This window comes from Quercus robur, chromosome 3 (genome assembly GCF_932294415.1).
Source record: "Quercus robur chromosome 3, dhQueRobu3.1, whole genome shotgun sequence".
Lineage (NCBI taxonomy): Eukaryota > Viridiplantae > Streptophyta > Magnoliopsida > Fagales > Fagaceae > Quercus > Quercus robur.
In genome coordinates, this window is record NC_065536.1 from 62,342,702 (window position 1) to 62,366,381 (window position 23,680).

The following is a 23,680-nucleotide window of genomic DNA, read 5'->3' on the forward strand; positions in this document are numbered from 1 at the left end:
GGCAATGTGTGCAGCCTAGAAAACATGGTCAAAATGATTGGAAAAACAACTTTACAGTTTACACAAAATGATGCGTTAATTGTCAAACTATTTCAACTTTAATAAAGCATTCTATTAAGAACTGTTTGGTATGATTATAATGATATAATTACAAAGAGGTAAAAATTGTTTCCATTTCCATAAGTTTTGTTACTTTTTGCATATTCTATAATCTTCTTCCACATGGAGTTAATGAAAAGGCAGACAAAAATTATAGAACATCACTGTTGTCACTTGTTAGATAATGACCAACTTGCCCGAAAAGAAGAGGAAAAAAAAAAGAAAAAATATATATATATATATATTTATATATCAAATACCAAAGCTGCAAAGCAGTTTATTAATCATTATTTTAAGACAGTTAGAAATTGTTACGATGGAAATTCAATGGCCAATGGAGCGATGTTTTCATGTTCATTGAATTTATGCACGTAAAACTGATGTTACTCAGGGTGGAGTAAGAAGTTTTAGTTTGGAGGGTGAAGTTGTAATAATAATATATTAGTTAAGACAAACCTCTCCACATATATATATATATATATATATTTATATATTATACATATTAATTTACTAAGAAAATTTATCATTTTTAAAATTTTAATGAGTATATAAAAGTCGCGTACTTCTTACATTTGACATGTACAAAAATATATGGTAAAAAAATATCATAGTTTCTCCTATCAAAAATATGCTAAATGATGATCTTTCATCTAATAAAATTCATCTTTTAGCATCTTCATAATGAAATTTTGAAGATTTTCATTTTTAATATAAATTATTAAATTGTCTACTAAAGTAAATAACAAAATTTCAATAGAACCAATGAAGTTTTCAAGTTCAAGAATAAAGTAATACTTTAACACATACTAGAGCATAATTTACAATAAAAATTAAAGTTAAAAAAAAAATTGTATTTTGTCTCTATAACTATTAGACCAATTAACTTAATTAGTAAAATTTTTGATAATTGAATAAGAGATATGAAGTTTAATCTCTGCTTACATCAAAAATTGATTGGTGTCTTAATCTGATAATAAATAGTTATAGTTTAAAATTAACAAATTATAACTTTATAGTTTCAAAAGTAATAAATTAAATTCTTAGGTTTCAAAAAATGATAAACCCTCAACTTATATTAAATTTCAAACATAGTAGGTTAAAGTTTAATTTGTTACTTTCTGAAATATTAAGGTTAAACTTGTTGCTTTTGAAACTACGTAGTTTAGTTTGTTACACCTCTTAATTTATATGATTTTAAATATAATTTATCTCTTTTTTAAGAGCACTATTGAAATGACTCAATTTTTTTGGGGGGGGGGGGGACTTCAATTTTTACAAGCTACATTTTTAAAATGTAAATAATATATATACTATAAAAGAAATTATTTTAAAAAAAATTTTGGAGGGCCATGCCCCCCCTCCCTTGTGTGTGGCTCTGCCACTAATATTACTGATGGATCTATGTATTGGGAATGTTCATTGGGTTTAATTTCTAGTTGAAGAAGGAAAAATTAATTTGAGTTTCTTTTGTGTGGAAAGAAAGTTTATTTCTTGTTAAATAGGTAATGATTCCTTGTCCAAAAGGGAATAGGAAAATAGTCTTATAAGTAAACAATGCTACAAAGAATTAATGGTTTTGACCCAAGAGTTATTCCTATGGGAGAGGGAAAATAGATTGTGAAACCAAGAGAAAAAAAAAAGATTTTTGCTTGAGAGGTAATGCAAGGAGAGAGACAACAAGCACATGAATCAAGGAGAATTAGTGTGGATACTGCATAGAGAGAGATAGCCAAGGAGAGCTATGATGCCAAAGAAAGAGGTGCTGCATATAGAGAGAGATAGCCAGAGAGGAAAGAGTAAAGTATTGCCACTTTCGAGATAAATAATTAGTTTGTGTGAAAGTAAAGAAAAATAAGAAGAGTTTTTCTTTAGTCGTGAGACACAGAGAGTATGTGTGAGAGGCCGTAAGACATACACAAGAGGATTTTTTTTATTGTATTTGGTGGATCTCAAGTTATGCATAAACTTGAGAATTATTGTAATTGATTCGATAATAATGAATTGATTTGAAGTTTGTCCTGTGATTTTTTTTCTACGTAAATATTTGTGTTTTTGTGTGATTATTATTTTAGATTGATATAGTATTGGAGAAAATATTATTTGAAACCCAGCACTGTGTGAAAAGAGTAATGGAAGCACACACCTACAAGTATAAAGTACCTTAATAGTTGTCGAAACGCTTTTATCAGTAACTTGTTGATTTAAAACCAATTTTATACCAAATATCACTCGTCCATCTTCCAAATTGTAAAGAAACTAAAGCAGGACAAAGCTTATGTAAGATTTCTTAGGCACTTTGCCTTAAGTTCCTTACTTAAAATTAACTATATAATTTATTGGCTAATATAACCACACAATTGAATTTGATTGAAAAATCTATTGTACATTACCCAAAAGATTAGAATCCTTTATAAAAGTTTGGGTAAACTACGTATTTGATCCCTAACCTTTCAATATTGTGTTAATTTAGTCTCTGCTATTATATTTTGGAGGGAAATTGCTAACGTACTTAATAACCAAAATAAAAAATTAGTTTCCATTGATGTGGCAAGGAACTAGTTTTTTTTTTTGATTGTTTGTCATGTTAGCAATTTCCATCCAAGAAATAATAAAAGAGACTAAATTGACACGGCAATAAAAAACTAAGGACCAAATTAAAATATGATGTAAAAGATAAGGACCAAATACGTAGTTTACCTTAAAAGTTTTTAAGGTGACTACATCAATTTTAAAACGATTCAATTAGATTTTATTATATCATTAATAATTTAATCGATGTTAAAAATTTGATAATCCATTTTTCAAAATGTGACGATAAAGATAAATTTCAATTAACTATATTAAATAGATGAAGATTTAAAAACCTCCACCTTTTGAAACCATCAAAAACTCTATAATAAGATAATTATTAATTATAGTATAAAAAAACTCCACCTTTTGATATCATCAGAAAACTCTAGAAGATATCAACACAAGTTAGTTTAGTTTATCTATACCAGCAGAGTTATTCTAGAGAACGCAACTAATTCTATACTAATTTTCAAAACTATTCTATGAGCGGCAGTCAAGCTATTTGTCACTTTTAAATACACCCACAATTTTTATCGTAAATTGTTATTGACTTTAATTTTAAAGTCCACTATTAAATTTTTTTTTCAAGTAGTAACGGTTAATAATAATGTGTCAATTAGAATTTGTCGTTCTATGCTTGCATTGATCTTCCTTTGTTGTCAATGTAAAGGAGAGTAAGTTTAGTACCACAACTAGTTTCACAATTTTATTATAATTTTGTCACATGGCAACTAGTAAGTGGTGGAATTATGGATCCACATGGACCTATCATTTTATTTTTACCACTTACAATTTATCACGTAAATAAGTTGTGAAAAAAGTTGTGAAATTTGTTACGATAGTAGACTTGCTCATGTAAAGGTTCAAGCCGCAGGTTAAAAACCATGTGTCTGAAAAACGACATGCACACGCGGACACGGTCCCGCCCACAACTTCGTGGGAAGCCAAAGTCGGCCAGTCAAATCCGGCGTCGTTTGCAAAGTCCACGACAACACGCGGAGAGAAACACACACAAACTCAACAACAATTGATTCAATCCCCTACAACTTAAACTCGCTGTTTCTCCAATATAACCCAATCCCAACACGCCACGTGCCAATTTCACACAATCTAATACAAAACCGAACACACTTAATTACAACCCTCACAACATTCAAAACCAAACAACAAAGTTTGAATTTTCTGGGTCTCTCTCTCTCTCTCTCATCAATGATCTCTCCGATTTTTCTTCTATACCAAAAATAATTCAATTTCATTGACAACCCATAATTTTATAGTAAAAAAAAAAATTCAAAATTAATTTGTGGGATAATCAAAAAATTAAAAATATCATTCATTCAAACACATTCAATTTTCTCTAATATATAAACAAAGCCTGCCTAGCATTGTGTGAAAAGGTCAAAGGTCCCCACTTTCCCATTTAGAGAGAGAAAGAGAGAGAGAGTTAGGGTTTGATTTTTTATTCGGGGGGGTTTTTAAATTCTCATGCAAATTTACCATCTTTCCTTCAAATTCTAACTCTTTTCATTGTTTTCCAAAATGGGTTTTGAGATTTCAGATGATTTGTTGGGAACTTTTGTCCCAATCTTGGTTTATTGGTTGTATTCTGGGATTTATGTTTTGTTGGGGTGCTTTGAGAATTACCGGTTGCACTCTAAGAAAGATGAGGATGAGAAGAACTTGGTTTCAAAGGCTACTGTGGTCAAAGGAGTCCTCCTTCAACAAACTATTCAGGCTGTTGTTGCAATCATATTGTTCAAGGTAACTTTTTTTTGGTTACTTTTAATTGAGTTTTGGGTCTATTAGGACAAAAATATTGATTCATTGGGTTTTTTTAGATGAAACATTCAATTGGGTTATTGGCTTTATAACTTAGGATTTGTTTTGAAAAAATTGTGTTTAGTATCTGTTTTTTAATAGAAATGTTTGACAATTTACGTTAAGTAGTTGCTTTTGTATGAGAAAATTGGTCACATGTTGATAGGACACTCCTTTTTTCTTTTTCTTTTTTTTTTTGTTGGGTTTCTATTGATTGTTTTGTTATTGTTATTGATGTCTGTGCTATGGTAAGTAATATCATTATTCTTGTTGCTGACCAGGATGTTTAATTTACGACATTCATATGCATAATCGTTGATTACCATATTTGATTAGGCGGTGTAATACACTAATACTAGCTTATTCTTATAACAATGATTTTGCTGGCTATAATAATAGCTTTTAATTATTGGATTTTCTAGTGTCTTTTGATGTCTTTCTTGACTATAACCTTTCACCATAGATTGTTTTGGTGCTGGCTTATTGTTTATTTTTCCTTTTCTTCTTCTCTACTTATTGTGTCCTTGTAATACATTTTTCTGTTCACTTTTCAAGAAAAATTCTGAAATTGTATGAATTTTTCCCTTATGGGATGACTTGATTAATTATACTCTAGGGCTTTATATAATTCTGGAACTTTTTCATCTGTGAATAGGGGATGTTGTAACTTAATATGTTAAGAGATTAAATTTTATAAGGATGTGTAAAACCCAAGTTTTACCCCTCCAATCACAACATGCCACATCATCATATTACATATTATAGAATAGGCACAACCACACTCAATCAATTTTAATATCTATTTGAAAATCCAACTTAATTGTGAGTTTATTGAGATGTTATTATGTGTGGTAAGGTGTTTTGAGTTTTAAGTAAAAAATATATGTGGCAATCTCTTATTGGATGGTGTAAATGTTTTACACCCCATCCATACCAAATTTGGACTCATATGTTAAATATGGTTTCCATGGGTCAGGAAGCAATATATAAGTATAAGCCAACCTCACTATGGCTTTGCACCTCCATGCGCTTCTATATTGAACCTATCCTATAAGGTGGTTCCAGAATCATGTCACTTGGAATTCCTGAAAGCACTTCAAAGTGTTTATAGCTTTAGAAATATTCTTACTGGACAGTTCAGTTTTATTACTTTTATATTGACATGATATAGTGCAAGCTCTCTATGAGGCATTGTGGGTAACTGGTTGTATCCAGGTACAAAAAAGGAAATGGTTTGTGACTTACTATTGATCAACATAAGGTCATAAAGGAGCACACTTGAGCTAGTTATGTCTAGTTGCGTTACACTAACCTTATGACAAATGTGAGTACGGCCACTAGATGATTAATTAGTTTTGCATCACTTGTATGCGACTATTATGTAATATATTATGACTAATTATATACTGATTGACGATTATCCAAAAAAAAAAAATATATATATATATATATAAATATATACTGATTGACACTGTGTCTTTCAACATATACTAATTTCCTGGGGTCAGGGAAAATGTTTATACCTGAAAACAACAGGGAAATGACTTGTTTAACTGTGTTAGGATGCAACCTTGAAAATGATCCTAAAAACTCTTTCTGCTGTTTGGCCCACATGGAAAACCTTTAATATTGCATGTAATGTGTGAGAAAGAGAGAAGCTTATTATTGAGACTTTAGAGTTTTCCCCCCCTGTTCTATTCTATTGAGAAGGGAAGCTGTATAATGTGGAAAATATTCCACATTCCTCAGCATCGTAAAACATTTAAGCCCTTTTTGGGTTATGGAAAAGCTCCTATTAACCAAGATTTATGGTTGCACCATTAGAAAATGTTGGAAAATTTTTTCCATCAAAATAACATTGCATGAATTGCTTGAAATGCAAGAAAAAGTATTTTTAGCCTGAAGTAATTGGGGCAAGGTAACTTATAAAAAATTTATATAAATAAATTACAGGGGCAAACTAATCGTGAAAAAAGGTTATAAATTAATGTGCTATATGTTTTAGTTGATTATGATGTAACTTTGGTTAAGAAGAGTTTGGTCGAACGAAATTTTTTATTGATTTATCTGATATGTGGAGAATTTTATGGAAACCTTGGCTATCTGATTGTTGAAGGTATGATCATGTGGAGACTGTTACTTGTATGGTATTTATGTTTATGTTAACCAGCAGTCAGTTGTTTTCTCACCAAGTCTCTTTTTCTGTTATAACATGAGCTCTGTTGTCATTTTTTTCTTTCCTATTTTTCCTGTCACTGTTTCCCTTTGATATTGATGATCATTCAGCTAGTAAATCCATACATTTTCCATCATTTTATGCTGCCATAATTTTCAGCTGATTTGTGCATATAGTACTATGCTTAGACTCTATTATCAATTTGTAATGTAGTCATGGCATTATGTAGGTGACGGGAAATGATGGCAGTGATGCTACTGTTCCACCATCATCCTTAATCGCTTTAGCTAGACAATTCATCACTGCTATGTTGGTCTTGGATACTTGGCAATACTTTATGCACAGATACATGCATCACAACAAGTTCTTGTACAAGCATATCCATTCTCTACATCACCGTCTTGTTGTACCCTATTCATTTGGAGCTCTGTACAATCACCCCATTGAGGGGCTTCTCCTTGACACAGTTGGTGGAGCTTTATCTTTTCTTCTCTCGGGTATGTCTCCTCGAGCCTCCATCTTCTTCTTCTCCTTTGCTACCATCAAAACAGTAGATGACCACTGCGGATTATGGCTTCCTGGAAATCTCTTCCACGTCTTTTTCAAAAACAATACTGCTTATCATGATGTCCATCATCAGCTGTATGGCAGCAAGTACAACTTCTCACAGCCATTCTTCGTTATGTGGGATAGAATTCTTGGAACCTATATGCCTTACACGTTAGAGAAGAGAGCGGGTGGAGGCTTTGAAGCACAGGCTACTAATGACTACAAGGATGACTGATTGTTGAGTGATAAGCATTCATTGTTTGTACCTGTATTATTTTTCCCCTTGAAGAGTCACACTGTTTACGTGATTTGTATATACATATATTGTTGTGCCCTATACTTCTATTTCTTTTTGTTGATATAAGTTTTAAAACTTATATGTCATTTTGAGAAGTTGTGTACCCAGATAAAATTGGCATTCTATTAGAGGTTTTATTCAATATTGGTTCCAAATGGCAATGGATTGGCTGGATGTTTGGGCTTCGGTCCGAGCCTGAGAGGCTTGGTTCCAAACTCTTTCGGGGCCGTTGACCTATTCACGCAGAATGTAGATAATGATTGATGCTATCTTATGCAATTACAGTTTCTTAGGTTTTGTATCTTTATGTTCTTCAATTGAATTTAACCATTTGCTTGTATTGCCAATGAATCACATGGTTGACTTGAATTGTTTTTGTTTATTTATTTATAAAAATAATACTGTTTTTGTTGCATTGTCAGTCAAATCATGTGGTTGATTTCAATTAGGGACTTAAGGTACGTTTGGTATGTTGTAATAGCTCTTGTAATGGAATAGTTATTCATGTGTAATAGCAATTTGGTCATTTGGTTGCATCTTTATTACATGGATTAGTTATTATATTGGAATAACTACTCTTTAAATTGAAGAATAGCCACGTCTCTTTAAAATGGAGGATATAATAGCTATTCCTTAGTGTATATAATAGGTTTTAAAATTAATATATTTCAAAAAATATAAAGTTTCCTTATACATCATCATTTACAAGCTTTTCATATGTACCAGCCAAACTTATTAATAGTAATAGTTATTCCATTATAATGTTTTCTATTCCAAGTAATAAAGATTATTATTCCTAATGTAATCTATATTCAGTGTACCAAACGTACCTCTAATGTACAACAACTAAGAAATTGTAACTAAGTGTAGCCCACTTAAAATGTACTTATGTAGCCGATGTTTATTTATACATAAACAAAATAAAACTTTTTACTAAAAAATAAAAAAAAAAAAATCCACGAGGAGGACCATCCAATCCTAATCATACATTTATTAGAACCAACGTACCATTTAAATTTCTTTGCTCATGATGATATGGAAACCAAACCAAACAACAACAATACGAATGTCATATTCATATTATAATTAGAACCAACATACCATCTTAATTTCTTGACTCATGATGGTTTTGAAATTAGAAAATGAATAGGGTTGTACGTATTTGTCAGTCCTCATTCATCTTGCTTTCTCCTTTTAATCACTTTATACAAAACTTGGATGGCTCATCTTACTCCAATTATGTTGCTAGTGACCTATTTAGATAACATTAAATGTCATCTTGTCAAGCGGTCCATGGATTATGAACAAAACTTATCTACAATATCATAATGCAGATAGATACATAAAAGAGACATTATTAGATTGTCCATTCTGAATATCCTAATACGACTCTTTGCATGGTTTTCACACTAGTGTTTTCCTCCACAGCTATAAGTTCTGTGACATTTGATTTTCTTTTGTATTTTAGTTTTTTAATATATCCATTTTATATTATTAATGGCACATCAACTTTGGCCTTTTGGTATTACTATTGGACCCCATCAAGCACATGGCTGCTTTCTCAGCCATTATCTGCTAAGTGCTAATGGTTCTTCAATTTCTTTGTTAGCATTAGAAATTCTAAAAGAGTAGCATCCACTTGATAAGGACTGAAATGGTCACACATTTAAAGAAGATGATGCTTTTTACCAAAAACCTAGAACCCTTTTGAGCTACCATTTTCACTTGGTTTTAGGAGTGGTGAAGCTGCTTTAAATGTTGGGAAATTGTCTCAAATTTCTGTGGTGATTTGGTTAGCTAGTTGGGTTTTCTTGATAAAAAAGAAAAATTAACTTGGTTACCTTTGGGTTTCCTTGTCAAAAAAAGATTACCAAGTATTGAAGTTCTTGTCCACCAAGAAATAAGAATTGGAACATTATTGTACCTGATTTTGTTATTGTTCAATTTTTTTTAGGGTTGGTCCCATGATGCTTCTCTTAAAAAATGTTCGTTTGCGTGTGAAAAACAGCTTGGATATGGCTGAAGGATAACTGGGAGCATATATCAAAAAAAAAAAAAAAAAAAGTTTTTCTCGTACATTTTGGTGTTTTGCGTGTCATTGAATTATTTTCTTATTGATTTGATCATTTTAGTTAGAATAGTTTTTGGGATTGGTTAAAATTTTTGGATGGATTTCTTAATTCAGATAAAACTAGATTGTGGCCTAACATTAAAAGGTAGTAAAAGCATTGCATCTGTAGCTTCATATTTTGCATGCTACTCTTAATCTAAAACAGCATGAGTTATTTACTCTGTCCATTAGTTTGACTTGTTCATAGTTTTTTATCCTAAAAATTCAAAATTTTCTTGTAGCAGACCAAATCAATTTTCTATTGAATCCATCAGATTCTGAGACAAGTTACTGTGCTAATATGTGGACTACGATTGATCATGGACCACCTCATTTATTAAGCGGTTATGGAATTGATAGGAGCAGTCTCCATTTCTTCATATTGTAGCAAGTTGGTCGTGTCATTTTATAGGAAATTCCTTTGCTAAATATAATTTTTTTGGTCTATTATCGACATTCCTTGATTGAAGATTATAATTTCATCATCAACATCTGGATTGACAATGCTCCTTCACCATACCCTTCATTAATACTAGTTGAGGTTTTGAGTCAGGGATGAAGCAATTACCATGTGATTAGTGATATGATAGTACAGAATACTGAAAAAAAATTAGGATAATGTGCAATTTAGTGGTGATTTGCAGAGTTTTCCTGAAATAAAACTAGATTAGAATTCTCTGCAATTATTCTGTGTGCGCAATTTTGGTATTGTGAAGGATGAGAGAAATTTAAGGGATGATGATTACATGATAAACCTGAGACTTTGATCTTACTTTCAAATAAAATTACTTAGAAGTTTTAATTGAGTCAATGTTTACTCTATAGTTTCAAAATCGTTATTACTGAATCCTTAATGATTCTTATTAAGTAATAGTAATGGTTTGGAATAACTCTATGTGATTCGCAATTTGTATTTTGGAACCTAAAGGCTTGCAAAACAACTTATTCATGCCAAAAAAAAAAAACCTAACAAATATACCATTTTAATGAAGATGCCATGGTTTTATGGTTGGAATTAAAATACCTCTTGATGTTCATGTGAAGAAGTTTTTAGTTCCTAAATAGGTTTCAAGTATAGCTTAATCATTATGTTCGGTTAACAAAGGCTCACAAAGGATTGAGATTGTAATGATTTTGAAACAATAGGGTGTAAATTGTTGTGATTGAACTTTAGGATTAAATTAAGGTCAAACTCAAAAATTTATTATGTTATTACCCTTAGACTTAAAAAATGATCCTCTCCATTTCAATGACCTTTAGGTCAATTGGTAATTCCTAGTATTCCTAACGGAGATGTTTACGGTTTAAATCCCTTCTCTACTTAAGATATATTTAAGAAAATGGAGAGAGTCAATTTTATTTCTCTTGGATCTAACAGGTGTTTTCTATGGAGGGGGTCCAATTACTTTAATGGTGGTTAAATGCACAGGTTTTCAACCGACAAAATTCGAAGGAAATTGTAGAGTTCCTAGAGCTCTCTCATGTTTCCTCCTGGTGGTCCAGCACATAAAACATCCACAAAATGCTTGACAGATTAACTATTTAAGTTCAGGTTAGTTGAACTTTCTAAGTCAGTTAGATGTTACAATTCTCAGGTTTAGATCCACAAAGCCACAAAACAAAAGGCAAGTTTTGTAGCCTTGTTAACATGCCTGCAAAGAGGAAGCACTTCAAAACCAACTAGGCATGCATGGACAAAGCAGGAAACCTCTAAACACACAAAGACATTTGCAACACACAAAGATATATAATAAATCCAAATAATGCATTTCCTAATACTCATGCTTGTGGCTCAAGAAAATAAGTAGAAAAGAAAAGAAAAAGTTACACAAACAGAAAGATAATGAAACAGAGGAATGTAGGTATATATTGCTTTTTGAGGTGGCCTTAATCCCTGGATGCTCTCTTTATTCCTTTTGGACTGTGAACTTTCTAATGACAGAAAAGATATACGGCTCATAGAGCACCTTGTCAGATTCACTAAAGAAGAAAAATTGTGAGATAAACCTTACATCATACTCAATACAGATTATAGAACTGAAGCATACTTCTACAAAGAAAGTTTAGATTACTAAATGTGCAAAACATTTGTAGCATGAGGTGACTGTGGCCGAGGGAGTGAGTGTGAGCGTGTGCGTGTGGCAATGGCAACACTGGAATTGAAACCTGTTAGCTTGGTCTCAGCTTGAAACCTTGTCACTGGTGTGAAGGAATCCAAGCTGCGTTGCATTTGTGGGTAAACATTTGCCTTCTCAATCGTTTTGTAGGCATCTCCTGCAACTCTCACAGCTTTGTGACTCTTACAACCCAACAAAATGCCTGAACGCCGCTTCTGTATCTCTTTGTTAGTCTTAGTTTTGGCATCAATAATTGCTGATGAAACAGTTTTTGTTGGCCTTAGCTCTTCACAATCAGACATTACTGACACATCTGCAGCACTAGCAGTGACTACACTCCACTCTATACTTGCCTCACTTGGTGCATAACAAGTTGTTGGGGTGACACAGCCAGAAGTGGCATCTGATGCTTGCCTTGCAAGAAAAGGGTTGGCTTTGCCTGTGAGGCTCTCTATCTCAAACAAGTCTGAACTTGCATCACTCTCAGTATCATTGTAGTTTACACCAGACGGTACAGAAAATTCATGATCCTCCACTCTTGGGGCAGCATCCCAAGACAACATTGTTAGCCTCCTCTCAAGGCTTAAAGACTTGTTTCTCCTTTCCAACACAGGCGAGCCAAACACTTCTAGTGACTTTCGTGGTATTTTCTCTAGCTCTTCTTGAACCTGACATTTAATAGGCATAGTTCCCACACCAGAATTTAAAGTTGGGAAAGTAAAACAGTTTTCTCTGTTCAACCCAATTCCCAACTCGTCCAATTCATGGGAGTGCATCTCCTCCTCGACCTTGTTGTCCAGGTGAGGAGTATGTACTTGAACTGCATCAACAAGTTCTAATTCTGTTTTCCTAGGCTCTCTTTTATTTGCTTTTCCTTGTACTACACTAGGGGTAGCACTTTTGTTGAAACTGATTTCACCAACTTGTTCTCTAATTTCAACAGCATCTTTATCAGAGCATTTGCAAAGAATAGCAAGAATTCTTTTTCTGCGTACCTTCTCTGCCTTAGTCCTTGAAGGGTTTTTTAAACCAACCTGCAATAATGCGCTTTGGCTATTCCAACTTGATTCAGAATGAACACTCGGAGTTTGAGGCTGAACTTTGTACTTCCTGGTGCCTATCTCATCTCCTTCTTCTTTCTTGTGTTGGTACTTCCTTGCACTACTCATGCTAGCAGTTGATGCACTTTCATCATCCATTACTCCATTGAAGTACTTCTCAGCACCAAATACTCCAATTTCTTCTTCATCTTCCTTTTTTGTTCCCATTTGAGTTTGTTGCTCTTCAGTGGTAATGACAGGCACGAGGCTTCCACTTGACTCAGCAAGTTTACGAATAAAGATTTCCTCTGAGCCGTTCAGATACGAAGAAAATGAGGCATCCCGGAGGTTGTTATTGTTTTTGTTTCCAAAGGGCAAAGTTTGTGAGAGGCTGGGATTGCAAGCTGTAGTTAAAGTAATCATAGACATGGAATGGCTGTTCTTTTAGTCTAAAAGAGAACTTGTGCAGGACAAAAACAAAAAGAAGAGAAAATGACTAAAGAGGAGTTCTTTTCTCAATGGGATTGGAACAAACTGGACAAGAAGCACAAAACTACAAAAACAATATGAAAAAGACCCTACACTAGGAACAGAAAAGAAAATTAATCTCAGGAGAATCTAGAGGAACAAGTTCTCTGCAGACAAAATACTTAAAAAAGATTTGGAGAAACCTGAGGTCCCTATGATACAACTAGCTGAAAGAAACTTGATCTGTGCTTTGATGAAATCCAAACCTGAAATCAGATGGATGGAGAAGACTTAGATAGAAGAAGAGGGTCTGAATCAATTTTTAGGCTCATGGCTGCTTTGCTTATTGACAACTAGTTCTTTAAGAAGGCATGTGCAGCATGCAAAATGTTAATAATGTAGGCCCATATGCTTTGAGGCCTACCAATGTTAACAAATTGGTAAAATTTCACACAATATGAAATTTTTCTTGAGTTTATTTAACATTATCTGATGATAATCCTTAGATCAACCCAGCCTATTTTGATATGATAATTTTATGCTAAAAAAATTGGATCTCCTGAAAATGGAACTATCTTTGACATGTTGCTTTTCAATTGGGGATAACTTGACAATGAGTATGGATATTGACAAGATAAATAACTTGATTGGATTACCATATCACGCTTAAGTCTGCTATTTAAACAAAAGGGGAAATAATGGAGTGGGTGGTCCACATGTGGATTTAATTCTTCATTTCTGCACAAACACTTTCAAGCATTTTCTTACAGCCCCAATAATTGATTTTGAGTTGGTAATTTGAAATGGTTATTACACAAGCAAAACATTCCTATCCCTTTAATTGAAGATGCTTTATTCTGTCAGATACAACTGCAATATATGATTGGTGTCATGGTCCCAATAATATATTTTGAGTAGTTTATTTGATATGGTTTAGTCACACAAGCAAAACTTTTTGAAATTCTGGTACCTTTGTTCTGTTCATATGATCCTCATTGATATGTCCCTTATCTATGTTGATCTGTCTGGAAAGTGACGTGTGAAATGTGAATAATCCTAATAACAAAAATGAAAAGACGGCAAACAAATTTGTAGCGTGTTTTATTAATAGGCAAAACTTAGATTTTTCAATTAAACTTAATCTCGTAAATATGTCACATGGACGACTTTAGAAAAGATAAGGCATTTTTTTATTATAATGGTCAATGAAACTATGTGATTAAATTTAATTGGAGAATTTAACGTACATTACCCAAACCTGTAACTTATATTTACCCTTTATTTAATACCTTGCTGGTTTAGCAAGAGATGCCAAATTACCAATACTGTAGTACTTGTATCTTGGTCATCTTGGGAAATAAAGAAATAAGAGGCTGAGAACATTTCACCCGTAAATTGTATCCAACTATCCATGCTTGAGTTTCCAAGCCACAAACTATCACATCCAATCACATTTGTGTTCCATAGATCTACAGGCTTCTTACTTTGTGCATTTTAGAGAGATGTTGTCCACACAAAACCCACCCTACCATAAACAACAATGGCATTGACTCACCCTTCCTGTCGACTATATAAGTCCAAAGCATTCATTTAGTACGACAAAATTCACAATGTAAGGCAGCTAATCAAATAAAAGAGGGATAGAAAAAGCAAAATTTTCAAGTAACTCATAGACAATCAAAAATCCTATGCAACATTGGTTAGCTCAGCAGGCAGGGCTTGGTTATCTGGCCCCAGATCCAAGCAAAGAGTTTTGAGCCATGGGGCTTGGGCTCAAACTGGCATTACGGATTGGGGATTAGCTTCTGCTCTTGTCCATGGTGGATGATGGCTACTTGTAGAGAGGCCCGTGGTTACCTGAAATGCCTAGCTCAATTGAGCAAATTACTTTTTTATTATTATTATATTAAAAAAAAGAGTGAATCTTTGGATGAATGAAAACTGAATTATATTACTCAGATTATTATTAATCACCCAAAATTCAAAAACCGTGTACCCCACTAAAAACCAAGTTGTTTGAATTGATTTTTGAGTTGAGTTTCCATAACTCAAAACTCAAAATTGAATTTTGAGTTAGAGTTACAAAAACTGAAAACAAAATTTGAATGTTTCCAAATTTTGAGTTAAGTGTTTCAGTGGCATTATTGTAAATAACTTAGTTATAGTGGAGCTTGCGTGAGTGTATTATCAAATCAAATTAGTGTAATGTGTGACTATTGGGAGCTAGCTCTTTACTCTCTTTTTTCTTTTCAGGCAGCTTCTCTTCTTTAAGTGGGCCCCACCACTTTATGCATTATTAGAGTTTTAGACATGAGATGTGCGACTAAGATATGAAACCAAACAAATATTTTCTAGAGTGAGTGAAAAAGTAGAGTTAGAGATATGAGTTATGAGAATTGAGTTTGAATCATATGATTTGAGTTATGGGAACTAAGTTATGAGTGATGCTCAAACAAAACACCCTCTCAGTTTTCATCTTTCTATTTTCTTTTCCCAAGTAAGGCCATGCATTTTGTCACCTCACACCAATTATTATTATGCACTTCATAAATTGTTGACTGTTGAGGCTTCAATTAATATCTTAATATAAGATATAAGGACACCAATCCAAAAGCTTAAGCTTAAATTTGACTTCAATTATGTTATAGTAATTCCTTACTATCTCTATTTTTTCTTCATGTAGGCAAGACTCTCTTATATGTATATACCCAATATATATATATATATATATACACACACACATATATATACATTGTGCAGTAATTATATTGGTTTCGACATTTATAGTCTAGCCTTGACCTCCCATATCTTCTCATGCATTCATTTCATGGCAAAACATGAACTCTTAAACAATCTTGTTCAATTTAAACTTGCACAATTATAGTTTCTACACATAAATTTGTCAATAGAATGAAGATACTAGATTATACCTTCTTCCTCTAATTAATCTTTCTCTGATCTTTTCTCACGTCTTTCATTGCTGTGCCTCTACTTTGATAGGAAACAAGTTAGCAACTCAGCACACCTTTTTGTTGCCTTGATTCTAAAACATGTGCAAAGAGAAATAGTAATGGTAAATCTTGAAGTTAGGCTAGGAAATTCTACAACTTGAACAAAACACAGGCTTTCTCAGCCAGAAGAATACACCCAAATTACTTGATTTTGGCAGGAAATAAATAACTAACAAATCTTCTGGCCACAGAAGGGGTGGGGGAGGGAACTAAATTACACTCTTGACTTTTAAATTTTGGGTTTGTTTTCATTTTAATCTTTCAAGTTTGATTTCGTCCATCTTCATGAGTCTAAGTGCCAATAAAACTACATCATTTCTTCTCTCGGTGGCCAAATTGGTCACGGAAAAAGAAAAAAAATACCACTTTAAAAAACGGAATCGAACTTGGTACACCCAAAAAATATCTTAAAGTAAGGTAACCAAAGTAAAAATAACTTCAAACTTTAAGGTCAAATGTATAATTTAGTTTTTTTTTTAACCTTAGCACTTTGACTGGCTGTGAATGATAATGTTGACACCCATCTAGAAAGACATTATCTGTATGTCCTTTTGACTATAACATCGTACAACAACACAGTTAATGGATGCCAAAAAATGAATAATGCCCCAAAGCCATAAACCTTACAAGCATAGCTTTGTAGCTTGTCTGTTTATAAATTACTACCAAAAAAAAAAAAAAAACATTGGGCCAAGTAAAGGTTAGTTGAACAGGAGTCCTGTAGCCCTTTCCCTACGCTTAAGTACTCATGCAGTGGAAGTGCACATTGTGAAATAAACAAATTTTTAAGGACTAGTATAACAAAAAGCGTTGCCAGCCTAACCCATGTCATGGTTCAACTTCAACATTTTCCTCTTCAGAACTCAATGTGTAGATGTGGAGTTTCCACCTGCAACCCAATACTGCTTCACAGCAACCAATATCTTCTCAGGAACAAGGGGACCATCCTCATGGTCCACCATTTTAGTATCCCACCTCATCCCGCTGACTATCTTCTTCACCTTGATTAGCACATCAACTTCGTCACGGAATATGACTGCTCCTTCAGGTCGCAAAATCCTGTCCATCTCCAGGAGAATATCCTCCGCATCACATCTGCATTCATATAATCATCAAATACAAGTTATAGAAGCGCAGGGAACAATAAACTGAATCTGAAGCGAAAATTGTTAATTCTACTGATGGCAAGTCTGACTCAATACTCATCCAATAGGAAAGTTAAAACTCATCTACAAAATTTGAAAGGTGCCTAAAACCAAGCAGGATAATTATGCATCATCATAATTGGATTCTTTTAATGGTTTTTTTTTTTAATCAAAGATTGGTCTTAGATGTAAATGCTCAGCCATAATGCATTTACATAGAGCCACTAAAGCACCAAATTGGAAGTGCTCTACATACGGTGCACTAAGCACAAAGTTGCTAGGGAGTTACTCCACTTCTGCTCAAACAAGAGACTCTGACAAACAGGGAAAATTATAAGGGCTGTTCTAAAAACAAAGCTGCGAGGGAGCAACTGAGCTTCATCCCACTAAAAGACTTGAATAAGAACTCACCAATTGCACATCCAAGGCCAGACAACATTATTTTCAGACAAGTATCCAAGGGAAGGCCACATTTAAAGCTTTGAATAATCAAAAAGCCCAAATTGATTACATACAAGCTCATGAAATTGTTTAGGCATTGCTTATGCAGTTAGAGCGACATAATTCCACTAGATGTCTTGCCAAAAGAAGGCACTACATAAGAATTGCTAGACAAGCTACATGAAGCCACTTGACTATTGAGTTGTGATGAATAATTGAGTAAACTCAACAGATATATTCTGATAATAATAGATTACAATAAGAGCATCAAATTCCAACATGCTCTTCTTCTTCCTTTTTTTTTTGGCATGTGTATGGAGGCATGGAAGAGGAAAGAAAAAGGAAAAAAGGTGGGGGGGGGGGGGGGGGGGGGAAGGGTTTAGGCAAGACGTTATTAGGCACAGTCCAACTTCAACCTTACTAGGCTTGAATTGTCCCACTTATGGCTCAGTAACACATCCAAAGCCAAAGCCAAATATTTTTCGTCACATAAGGAAAATATAATTGTTTACGCATGACCTGATCTGGAGAATAAGAATAAGCTTCTCCATACTAACTATAAATTAGCAAGTGTATAACATCCTTCATACATAATGAAGGCTGGAACTACACACTTAAAGAGTGAGCAGAAAACTTGAATTCAGGGATTTGGGTGCACAAATATTTAAGGAAGTAACATACTTGTCCTTGTACAAACTGAAAACACCATGTGCATGAATGAGATCGTATGTCCTTGGGTATGTGGAGAAACCTTCACACCTGAACCAGCAAAGATATTAAAAGTAGTAAGCCAACTCTGCAACATTAGGCACATTGTAGTTACTTAGAACCCTACACAAGATGAGCCATAATAACAGGGGTGGCATTACGTGCTGGCCAGGGGGTTCATTTGAACCCCCTGGCCTGGCAATTTTATTTTATTTTTATTATATATATATATATAAATTTTTTAAAAATAAATAAAAATTGTTTTGACTCCCCTAAAATAAATATTTGAACTCACCCTCACCTTAAATTTTGTTTAAATTCAGCTAAAATAAACTTGAATATAATCATTTTAATACTACTTTCACAATATTTTCACAATAATTAATTTCATAATGGAGGTTAAGTGACAAGTTAACTAGTTTTTACTTTGACCCACAACTGATATCACTTTTTTACCTTTCTTTTTTTGCTAACATCACTTTTTTTTTTTTTTACCTACCTTTAACAACTTGTCACCTATATTTTGTTGTGAAATTTTTGTGTAAGTGTTGTGTCAACAGCACTACTCTTAAAATATTTAATTTTATAATAAAAAAATGTTTCAAATTTTTGCTCATTCATTAATAAATAAATAAATAAATAAACCTCCTATCTGGGACTTCAGCTTATTTTTCCATTGACAGCAAAATGAAGTTGTTTTTCCCTGCACTTTTCTTCCTCATCAGCAAAAAAATTACACTATTGCTCCAACCATCATATCTATATTTATATCTGTGATTATTTCCTCATTTTCTCTATCTCTCTTTCTCCGTTCTATGTTTTCTTAGTTTTTATCTTTGTTTGATCATGTAGTTTTCTTGGCTTTTATCTCTGTTTGCTCCAATTCCAAGAGAGTGACCAGATGTATGGTTAAAAAGTCATACACTTCAAAAGCAAAAATTTATATCAGTTTTTATTTCTTAGTTTCACATACTCCTAGTCCTACTCCTAGGTTTGTTATAATTCTTCTTTATCCACACACATATACACTTACATTAAGTTAGAGTAGAATTTCTATATTGTATCCCAAAAAAAAAAATTATTCTTCTTTATCATATATCTTCATTTAATTAATATTACATATAAATATAATAAGTTATTATGCATTTAATGGTTGTTGTCTTACTAATCTTTAAACTATTAATAAATTTTTTAGACTATGGAAGTTGTATTTATTTAAACTAAATTGTATTTATTTTGGATTATTGTATATAATATGGAAGTAGTATATGTATAAAAAAAAAAAAAAATTAATCATTTTATTTTTTAATCGCCCCATGACAAATTCCTAACTCCACCACTACTGACCCCCCTAGAAAAAAATCCTGGAGTCGCCACTGCATAATAAACATGTGGCAAAAATAAATCTCCACAAGCAACCAAACATTTTATGGTGAGTATTAAAAGCTATCTACTTTAGAACAAATGCATAGGATATTTGAATAAGAAGCAAAGGCCTTTTCCAAAAAAACCAAAATTTCAGCTAATATAATCAAACAGCACCAGAAAATTGAAAAAATTGTACCAGTCATGATAGATGCCAATCAATCCTCGCTCATATATGACTCCCAGTGTATTTTTCTCAGCTATAGTGGGCACAACATTCATGACCCACAATTTGGAAGATTCAAGAGCTGCAGCAAAACCTCCCAGACCAGCATTCATATCCATAATGTTGCGATACCTTCCTGAGTCAATAATTTTATTGACTTTCTTATAAGCATTCACATGCTTCTTCCATTTACTGTTGTCCTCCTGGTATGTCTCAACAGAAACTCCAGGAATAGATCCACTAGCAACTCTAGGAGGGACTGAATAAAGCCTTTCTGGAAATGCCTTCAGTTCACCACCAGCAACTTCATCTGAACTTCCAGCATCAGGATATGGAGTTACACATGCCTCCATTTTCTTATACCTAAATATCATCAAATTAAAAGAAAACTTAATGACAGAATAGCCAAGTGAGTATGTCAACAACATTAGCATGGCTCAGGTTTAAGATTCTGTTGAATTTCATAATGACCAAGCCTGAAGCCCATTGAAGCAAAAGTTTAATGTTAATATTGTTCAGCCACTTCTTTCAGAAATCATAACAATATTGGTAGGTTAATAATCCCAAGGCCATTCGTCTGGTTGATACTTGATAGCAAACCTGGGTTACTAACAAAAGTTTTCAAAGAAATAAAAAGAATATTGGTGTAAGTTAGATAAATTGCAACACTTTGTTCCTTAATTGCATGCATACCAGACATCATCTGCTTCAACTGAGTTGCAAAATGTAGCCTTTCTGCCACGGCATGAATCAGCATTTACTCTCTTTCTCCAAATGGCAATTTCACCCTTCTCAGACATCTTCTCCCAGCAAAGAAGCTTAGCAATCTCTTCTATCTTTATTTGCTCCTCCTGAAGTTCCTCCTTGGGACGTTGCCATGCTTTGTAGTTATTCCTCCAATTGATTGGAGGACCCGAAAGAACCCAGTAACCGCCAGGTCTAAGAACTCGGTCAACTTCCATCAGATACATTCCATCTACAAAGAGAAAAATAAAAGACACAATTTCAAGGACTGCTGCCATCACAACTTTGGTACAATGTGGAGATCCTATATTGGGCAGGATACAGGAGGTAAAGGAAGACAAATTGGCAAAACTGCAAGTCCTTTCTAATAAAATCTTAATGCTTCAAGCACAAATAAACAGTTACAACATATAATTCTCACCATTTGACCCCCATTGGATTAAGCAACGAGAACAGTGAGCCATGTCAAAGGCCCTAGATGGATATGGTAGCTTTACAGTACCCAGGACACCTATAACAGCAGGTACACCCCTTTCAAGAGCAAATTGAACCTGTGCTTCATGTGAGTCTCTTGGTGCAAATGACATGGCAAGAACATTTCTACTCATAAGGTATGCCCCCCAACTGGCAACCTGAGCAAAACATCCTATTGTTAGAATCTTTAAATCACAGATAAACAAATAAGTTGATCAGCCTCCCAGAAAACAGATAAAGGGATTGAACAGGTAACAAAATAAGTGAGAATTTTGAGAACTTAACATACCCCGCAACCAGTATCAAGTGCAGTTCTAACCATCCCATTTTTAATCGGTATTACTGAAGCAAGCTGATCAATATATTTATCAGCACCTTGAGGAAACTGTGTTCCTCCACCAGGGAACCTGAATACATTTCCCTCGTATTGAATCCAGTTCTGAATAGCCTTCTCAACTGTCAAGCTCTTATATGGTGCATTTGCATAGGGTACATAGTCACGACTCTTTGGCCAGGGGAACGGAGTAACATATCCCTTGGGTGCTGGGATTAGGCAATGTAACTTCTCTCCCTCAGGAGGACAATGTCTCTCTCGATAAATCATATTTTCCCTTGGGAAAGTCATCGCACGCTTCTGATCTTGGCAGGGTGTGTAATCAGTGTAACGAGGATTACATGGTTTAAAAGATTTGGGTTTTGATTCAGATTCATCAACTGCCACAACTTCACCACCATGATGCGATTCAAAATTTAAATTCGAGACTATATTGCACTCTGCCTCACCTTTAGTGATTTGCATAGCAATACTATCTCCCTTCCCAAAACCGCTTCTCTGCCATGCACCCAGTATATAGAAAAAACAGCACAAACCAACTACAATAAAAATCTGTATAGAGCTCCTAGTCCTACCATCGGCTGAATTTGTTTTTGTTGCCATCATGCACCTGGAAAAAGTGCCCACATTCTTTTTAGTACCATGGAAAAAACCAGACTCATGCACACAAGTATGGAAGTAAATATGTGTATCGGTGTGTGTCTTCCACAGTTAAATTTTAAAAAAATATATATATATATATACACACACACATATATATACACTAATACACACACATATGGCCTTTTACTTTTTAGAAGTTTACTGTAAAAAATTAAAGAAATGACAAAAACCCATATCAGGGAAACACAAAATCAGCATTAGGTGTCTTCCATCCAACACTAATTACAAACCAAAGCACTACAGAAAACCATGAAACCAGAACTAGTGAGTTCAGCACCAATGTATAAAAAATTATAAATAAACTGTCAATTTAATGAGTCAATTGTCACTTTAAAGTGCAATAAACCTTAAAACCACTCAAAATCACAGGGAATTACATACACCATGTCCCACAATTCCTAAATATCAAGGTAAAGCAAGTATTCCAGAATCACATACATGTATGAATTAAAAATCTAGCTTTAGATCTACTTCAACCCAAAAATGGAAAACCCTTTTTGCTCCAGAGTCAAGCAATGAAAAACAAAAATCCATACTTTAAATAATAAAAAAACATTTGGGTGCTAAGAGAAAATTTTCCAACTTTTCAGTCTTCAAACTCTTTTCACCAATTGAGATCCCCCAATAAACAAAGCAAAACCCTCCATCCACACAGCTGAATTCAACTACTAGAGTTCAGTTCACTCACCACCCAAAGCAGCCAAAAGATTAACTAGTTAAAAAGAAAGACTTTATCATTCTAGTAAGCAATAGATCCAAGTCTAATTATCAAAAAAAAGAAAAAAGAGAGAGATCTCTTACAAATGGCATGAAGAGGAACAAGCAGAAGTGGAAGATCTCACAGGCCAATCACAGAGTGTTAAAATATAGTTTGTGGGGTTCTGTTTTTCTGAGAAAAACAGTGATGGAAGCTAAAAGTAATGAGATAGAAGTGGAAATGGGGGGATCCAATGAGAGTGGAACGTGTTGTCTGGTAATAAATCTCTTCTGGGAAAACCTTGAAAAAGCTTTTTCAATCAAAGTAGTTTTGTTTTCCCAGAAAGGAATTTCTGGTATGTGTGTTGGAGTTGGATTGGATTTTGGAGTCTCCCCGAGAATTAATGTGTCTTTTGCTTTTGTTTCACAGTGTGATCATGTTGTGGACTGGTGATAAATAATGTAGTGAGGAAAGAACACGTCTTTGTGACCCCTTTTTTTCTCACTCAATCTGTGTGTACTGGTTTTTTTTTTTTTTTTTTTAATTTTATTTTAGTACAATTATTATTGCAATGAGGATTAAAAAAAAAAAGTGAATAATAATAATAATAATCTCTATGGTTCAAC

The 23,680-nt window shown here is 33.6% G+C and overlaps 3 protein-coding genes across 3 annotated transcripts; 1 reads left to right on the forward strand and 2 right to left on the reverse strand.

Moving 5' to 3' along the window:
• Positions 1-3,885: 3,885 nt before the first annotated feature.
• Positions 3,886-7,653, forward strand: LOC126718773 (sphinganine C4-monooxygenase 1-like). The gene is made up of 2 exons (XM_050421123.1): positions 3,886-4,431; positions 6,894-7,653. Exons 1-2 carry the CDS (start codon positions 4,210-4,212, stop codon positions 7,446-7,448), a joined length of 777 nt encoding a protein of 258 aa, XP_050277080.1. The 5' UTR covers positions 3,886-4,209; the 3' UTR covers positions 7,449-7,653.
• A 3,807-nt stretch (positions 7,654-11,460) lies between these two features.
• Positions 11,461-13,713, reverse strand: LOC126718774 (protein PHYTOCHROME KINASE SUBSTRATE 1-like). The gene has a single exon (XM_050421124.1). The coding sequence runs from the start codon at positions 13,205-13,207 to the stop codon at positions 11,693-11,695; it is 1,515 nt and encodes a 504-aa protein (XP_050277081.1). The 5' UTR covers positions 13,208-13,713; the 3' UTR covers positions 11,461-11,692.
• Positions 13,714-16,840: 3,127 nt separating this feature from the next.
• LOC126718775 (probable methyltransferase PMT2) lies at positions 16,841-23,516 on the reverse strand. The gene is made up of 7 exons (XM_050421125.1): positions 23,159-23,516; positions 21,650-22,304; positions 21,308-21,518; positions 20,836-21,118; positions 20,116-20,505; positions 18,525-18,602; positions 16,841-17,352 (listed from the first exon to the last, which is right to left on the reverse strand). The coding sequence occupies exons 2-7, from the start codon at positions 22,298-22,300 to the stop codon at positions 17,121-17,123; spliced, it is 1,845 nt and encodes a 614-aa protein (XP_050277082.1). The 5' UTR covers positions 22,301-22,304; positions 23,159-23,516; the 3' UTR covers positions 16,841-17,120.
• Between the last annotated feature and the right edge of the window lie 164 nt (positions 23,517-23,680).

Excerpts from the sequence above, each read along its gene's own strand:
- LOC126718773 (XM_050421123.1), top strand. The coding sequence starts at position 4,210 with ATGGGTTTTGAGATTTCAGATGATTTGTTGGGAACTTTTGTCCCAATC. Across the intron at positions 4,432-6,893 it reads TTGCAATCATATTGTTCAAG|GTGACGGGAAATGATGGCAG; the intron begins GTAACTTTTTTT and ends GGCATTATGTAG.
- LOC126718774 (XM_050421124.1), bottom strand. The coding sequence starts at position 13,207 with ATGTCTATGATTACTTTAACTACAGCTTGCAATCCCAGCCTCTCACAA.
- LOC126718775 (XM_050421125.1), bottom strand. The coding sequence starts at position 22,300 with ATGATGGCAACAAAAACAAATTCAGCCGATGGTAGGACTAGGAGCTCT. Across the intron at positions 20,506-20,835 it reads GTTGAAGCAGATGATGTCTG|GTATAAGAAAATGGAGGCAT; the intron begins GTATGCATGCAA and ends GATGATATTTAG. Across the intron at positions 17,353-18,524 it reads TTCAGTTTGTACAAGGACAA|ATGTGATGCGGAGGATATTC; the intron begins GTATGTTACTTC and ends ATATGAATGCAG.